This window comes from Lolium perenne, chromosome 2 (genome assembly GCF_019359855.2).
Source record: "Lolium perenne isolate Kyuss_39 chromosome 2, Kyuss_2.0, whole genome shotgun sequence".
Classification (NCBI taxonomy): Eukaryota; Viridiplantae; Streptophyta; class Magnoliopsida; order Poales; family Poaceae; genus Lolium; species Lolium perenne.
Window position 1 is genome coordinate 266,899,108 of NC_067245.2, and position 5,248 is coordinate 266,904,355.

A 5,248-nucleotide genomic window follows, 5' to 3' on the forward strand; every position below is an offset into this window, starting at 1 on the left:
GGCGCCCAAGGCCACGGCCAGTGCAGAGGCTACTGAGGTGCTGGTGCTGGAGGAGGCGTCAGAGGAGTCATTGGCCTCCCTTGGGCTTGCTCGGACGCCTACAGTTGGACGGCTAGGCCATCCCACTGAGCAAGCTAGTCGAGCTAACTCTAGGCGATGGCTAATTCGATGGCCTCCTCCGCGAGGTCTGCTGGTTGGAGTTCTCCTCCTACTTCAAGTCGTCGTGGACTTCGCCTTCGTCCTTCTCAATGAAGAAGTCGCCATCGTCGAAGTAACCCACACGGCGGCGCGGGTGGAATTCCTAGGTCCCGAATGTGGACCAGTTGTAGGATGCGAGGGCGAAGGCCAGATCTTCGCTCAGATCTAGCGGCAGGATGAAGCGGCGGCGTCGGATCTCCTAGTGGAGCTCGCATCCCTCGCGCGGCACACGACGGGGATTGAGGTACCACTGTAAGGGTATATTGCTCCTAAGAGTGTATTTGGTAATTAATGACAATCCTCTATGGACTAATGTTTTCATTGTCTTTATATGAAGGAATGTTTCATAGGTCTTGCTTGGAGTCCATGTGTTGGATTCAAGTGTGGATGCCATAAACATTGATTTATATACATTTGGTTTTGGCATCAAGATGATCGATTTGAAAAGATACAAGGTTGACCAAGACTAAGAGTGAAGATTGAATTCAAGTTGGTCAATACATGAATCATAAAGAGTGTACGACTTTTGATCATGTGATCTTGTGGTATGGTAAGCCCTGTCAATTATGCTTCATGAGCTAAACTACTATATATGTGCATTTGTGTTGTCTATGTGGGTTAGGTATCTTGCCATTGACATGCATCAAGAGTATGATCTCATATAGCTCATGTGAGGATGACATCAAGTATGGATGTCATCAAGGTTGAGAAGGGCAAGTTCAAGATGAGCATATCGAAGATATCATGCTTGAAGTTTGCGATCCATTTGGTGATAATGGACATGTGAAGATGTGCATCAATGAAGCTATCCCATCATGGTGTATGGGGGAGCATTTGTGAGTCTTCACGAAGCAACAATGATCAAGCGAGGCATTCCATCTTAAGTGGAGCTTGAAGTATCATCACCAAGATCAAGCGGGATGCGCAAGAAAAAGGTATGGCCTTGCTAGGTTTTCCTTTTACCGGTCTCAAGGTGGCTGTTGGGAGACCATCTTATAGGATAGATAGCCTCACTATACTCGACAGATACAAATACGGCGAGTCTATAAACCGTTTTAGGGATCAGATAGTTGCCATTTAAAGGGGCAAAATCTATTTGTTATCCCTCTAGGCCATCCGCTGGAGATGCTTTTGACGGAGAAGTGACCCCCGGAAAGGAACCTGCAACGCCAGTGCATTGTAGAATGACCGATTTTTTTAATATTTTTACACCATACCAAGATGGGCATTTTGTTCACCTCCTACAGCTGCATGATGGCACCAGAGTGCTTGTTAATAAAGTTGCACCAGTTTATCTAAAAACACATTGATTGGGGTTGAAACCTGTATTGCTTCAGATTTCAGCATTTATCCCAAGAAATTGGAACCAGAAGCTGAACCAGCAAATTGGCTGTACCAAACTCAAATCAAAGCCACTTTTAATACAGATTTGCTCAACTTAAAATACTTAACGACAACATATCCAACTTTTGTCCATACAAGCTACATTATGTACTATTATGCATTGTCGTTACGCTAATACAACATAACACACTTCAAACATATATAACTTTGACAGCCAACTCGCCCAGACACGAGTCAAGTCAGATTCCTCTTAGCACCACCTGATAAGGGACCAGGTAACAGTGACCTCAATCTCACAGGAACTAACATTAAGTGTACCTTTGAGTTTACCACGTTTCTGAGGTGTAAAATACAGACCGTCTTCTAATAGTTGACCATCAAGACCAAACGCACTGACAGAAACTTCCAGATGCTCTCCATCTTTAATTTCAGCACAAACAACATGGCGGTGAAGCTTGATCTCACCATCATCAGCAAGAGGCAGCTTAAAATTATCACCGATATAAACAAGCCCAATTGACATGTCATTTATACTGGCAGTTCTTGCAGCAAAAGAACCTCTGAAACCATCTGGCCATGACCCATTGATGACTTTCATACTGACTGAGGCCTCTACTGACCTAATGATGTGGCCAAATGTCAACTCCAGTGTACTGATATTGCTGGTGTAGACACATTTAAAGATGGATGAATCAAGCGGATGAATATTCCTGAACGAACTAGCTATGAAGATTAGCTCTTGATCCTCAGATTGCCCAGTTCCCTTCACTCTAAGGTCAACCTCAAAGTACACGGGATCAACCAGCACAACAGCTCGTGCAGGACCAGTCAGTGTTAGGTATGGAAACTGCATGCAAAATTAATCAAGTAAATACTAGTATCTTAAAACCCTTGACCGGACTAAAGTGGAACACAAGAAGTAACTTATATTCTGATAAATTAAGTGTCCATCGATATGTGATCAAGTCATAAGGGGAACATAATTATAGAATAACTCAAATCGACATCTGTGGCTTGAAAAAAGTACTTTCAAAACAAGGCTAAAACCTTTTAAAGCAAATTTACAAGAGACACAACAGTCAGATACAAAAATCGGAGCCAAGGAATGCAATAGCCTCAAAAGTCAACTTAAGGAGCATTCTTGGAGTAAAGGGCCTGGACTTATCAAGAAAGAAGTCAAGAATCAGGTAACCAAGTTGACATTGAAAAAGAATGGAGACTTCACCCAGACAAGAACTTCCGGACTAGAAGACGTAGACACAGGTTATGAAATCACAAACTTAAGAGGGAATTCAGAATCATAAGGTTGACTGCCATCTGATCTCCTGGTTGTTTACTTTTATTATGCCATTTACTTTCAGAAATTGATAATTTCCTTAGAAGTATGTCCTACATGTACTTCTCCAACTGAGATTATCCACTTATGGATGTGGCTTTGAATCATATTTGGTTACCAAATTTTTATTTTTGTTCCATGTGCATATGTACTGGCCATATAAGTGAAAAAATTATAGTTGGATACACTTAACCGTAACCCTCTACACTCTCCCATCTAAACAGATCATGATTTAAGTTGAGCCAACCAAATCTTCGTTCTAACTGCACAGTTAACATAACTGCAAATTAATCAAATCCCATAATGACTAAAATTCAGGTTTATTATGAGTTCTATTTTTCCTAACTTGGAAATACCAGCTCAAGGTGATTTAGTTAGTATTTGAATTACTGATGATGGCAAGCACATATGATGTTCATAGCTCAGATATGAGCTACTGTTACTATTCATTCCCGTCCAATCGCTAGAGTTGTTCCTACCGTAAAATTTCCTTGTAGACTTTACAGGAGCTAAGATGTTCATTGAAACAAGCCTAACTCAGAGGTTGCATCAGGAATTAGTTTATACAATGCATTTTCGAAAGTGTTTAATCACAGTTTTGTTAGTCTACGCATGAAATTTGTACCTTGTATTTTGCAAGCTAATATGTCTGGGTTGCTATGTGGATTACTACTAGCCATTATGGTTAAAGCCACAAAGGTATTCAAACTCAAATCAACAACAATACTATCAGTTAAGTATGAAGACTCAGCTGAAGACCAGACCAAACAGTAATAATTATCTAAGTACAGACAAGGGGTTAGCAAGGCAACGATACGAACCTCCTCACTGATGATCTGGCAGTTATCCCTTTCGCGCTCGAAGATCATATTGCGCTTGTAATCCACCATATCACGTGCGGCGACAAAACCATACACTTGCAGTGGCCACTTTAAACCTGAGATCTCTGAGATTTTGACTTCGAAGAACTGCAGAGTGTCGATGGGGCCGGCGGGCACCTCTGGGGAATCAACATCCGCATAACGCACGCTGCGGATAGTCGCTGCATCACATGTAGTTATTCATGTGAGATTTCGATTGGGACTCGATGCACCAATTTTTGGTATCTAGCTACCTCCTCCATCCATAGGATAAGAATATTATTAGACAGATATCCATCTAATAAGAAGAAGAAAGTTAAGAAACACAATTCGTAGAGTACTTACTTTTTTCATCCATGGATTTGATCAGATCGCCCCATGTTTGCATCCACATGCCGTTGAACTCGCTGCGATCTTCCTCGAAGACAGGACTTGTCAACTTGTATTCTGGCGCCGGGCGCCGCGTTACCTTCACTGTGCTGTCCATCATCTTCCTCACAATCGGTTCATCCGCCTTCTTTTTCGTCGCAGCTACCCTTTTCTTCGACTTCCGCTCTTGATGTGTCACCCCCTTCCCAGCTGCCGTGCCCTTGATTGTCGCCTCCGCATCCATCTGCACCTTGGCTTTCCCCTTGTTCGAATCCATCTCAATCTCACTATGGCACGCACCTTGGGTAGTTTTCGCAACCCTCGCCGCTGCTTTTTTCTGCGATGAAACCCTAGCGTCCCTCTCCTCTTGTATCCTCGGGCTCGGGGCGGGCGGTTGGATAGCCTAAATAGCCAGGGCAGGCCGGCGACCCCCATCGGGTTGGGCTCATCCTCGGCCCAGCCACGCTTCGGACAAAGGATTCGTTACCTAAAAAATACTAGTATAAATATTGACTTGTAATCTATATATACTAGTTATCTCAACAAAAAAAAATCTATATATACTAGTTTTTTTTTAGAACAATCTATATATACTAGTTGAATGCCCGTGCGTTGCTACGGAAATTAAAAAGCTCTGCATTGGCATAAATGTTTTTATCACATTTTTAAATACTTATCTCATCTACTTATTGTAGTTCCATGTTTGTGCAAATAAGATGTTATCTCAAAATATATACAAACCAAATAAACTAATCAAAAGATGGTGATAAGTTAGTCTACTACATATAATGGAATGTATTATAACCGTCGAAATTAATTTATAGGACTTGAGGAGGCAATTTTCGATAGGGAAAAACCACCGCAAACTCTAATCTTATAAATATGAAGATATGAAGAAAAGTGGGTTTTAGTTTTAAAGTATTCAAGGCATTTTTTCCTTGTTTGCTCGCAAAGAACATGCATAGATGTTCTATTTGAACCAGATAACATCTGGGACGCCTTTTTGAGAATGCCTAGCACGTGAAAAAAGAATGAAATCTTTGGTAAAAATAATCAGATGTTGGTTCAGTGGTGATATATGCTAAAAAGTCGTCTTAGTTTTAAAATAATTGATGCAACATTTCCTAATTGGCATGTGCTT

The 5,248-nt window shown here is 41.5% G+C and overlaps 1 protein-coding gene across 1 annotated transcript; it reads right to left on the reverse strand.

Annotated features, from left to right (window-relative positions):
- Positions 1–1,572: 1,572 nt before the first annotated feature.
- Positions 1,573–4,498, reverse strand: LOC127336003 (uncharacterized). The gene is made up of 3 exons (XM_051362743.1): positions 4,084–4,498; positions 3,700–3,920; positions 1,573–2,389 (listed from the first exon to the last, which is right to left on the reverse strand). The coding sequence occupies exons 1-3, from the start codon at positions 4,382–4,384 to the stop codon at positions 1,793–1,795; spliced, it is 1,119 nt and encodes a 372-aa protein (XP_051218703.1). The 5' UTR covers positions 4,385–4,498; the 3' UTR covers positions 1,573–1,792.
- Positions 4,499–5,248: the final 750 nt, after the last annotated feature.

What these genes read in the sequence shown, in the direction of transcription:
- LOC127336003 (XM_051362743.1), bottom strand. Translation starts at nt 4,384, where the DNA reads ATGGATTCGAACAAGGGGAAAGCCAAGGTGCAGATGGATGCGGAGGCG. An exon ending in CAAATCCATGGATGAAAAAA is followed by an intron (nt 3,921 to 4,083) that starts GTAAGTACTCTA and finishes CATGTGATGCAG; the next exon opens with CGACTATCCGCAGCGTGCGT. An exon ending in GCCAGATCATCAGTGAGGAG is followed by an intron (nt 2,390 to 3,699) that starts GTTCGTATCGTT and finishes TTTTGCATGCAG; the next exon opens with TTTCCATACCTAACACTGAC.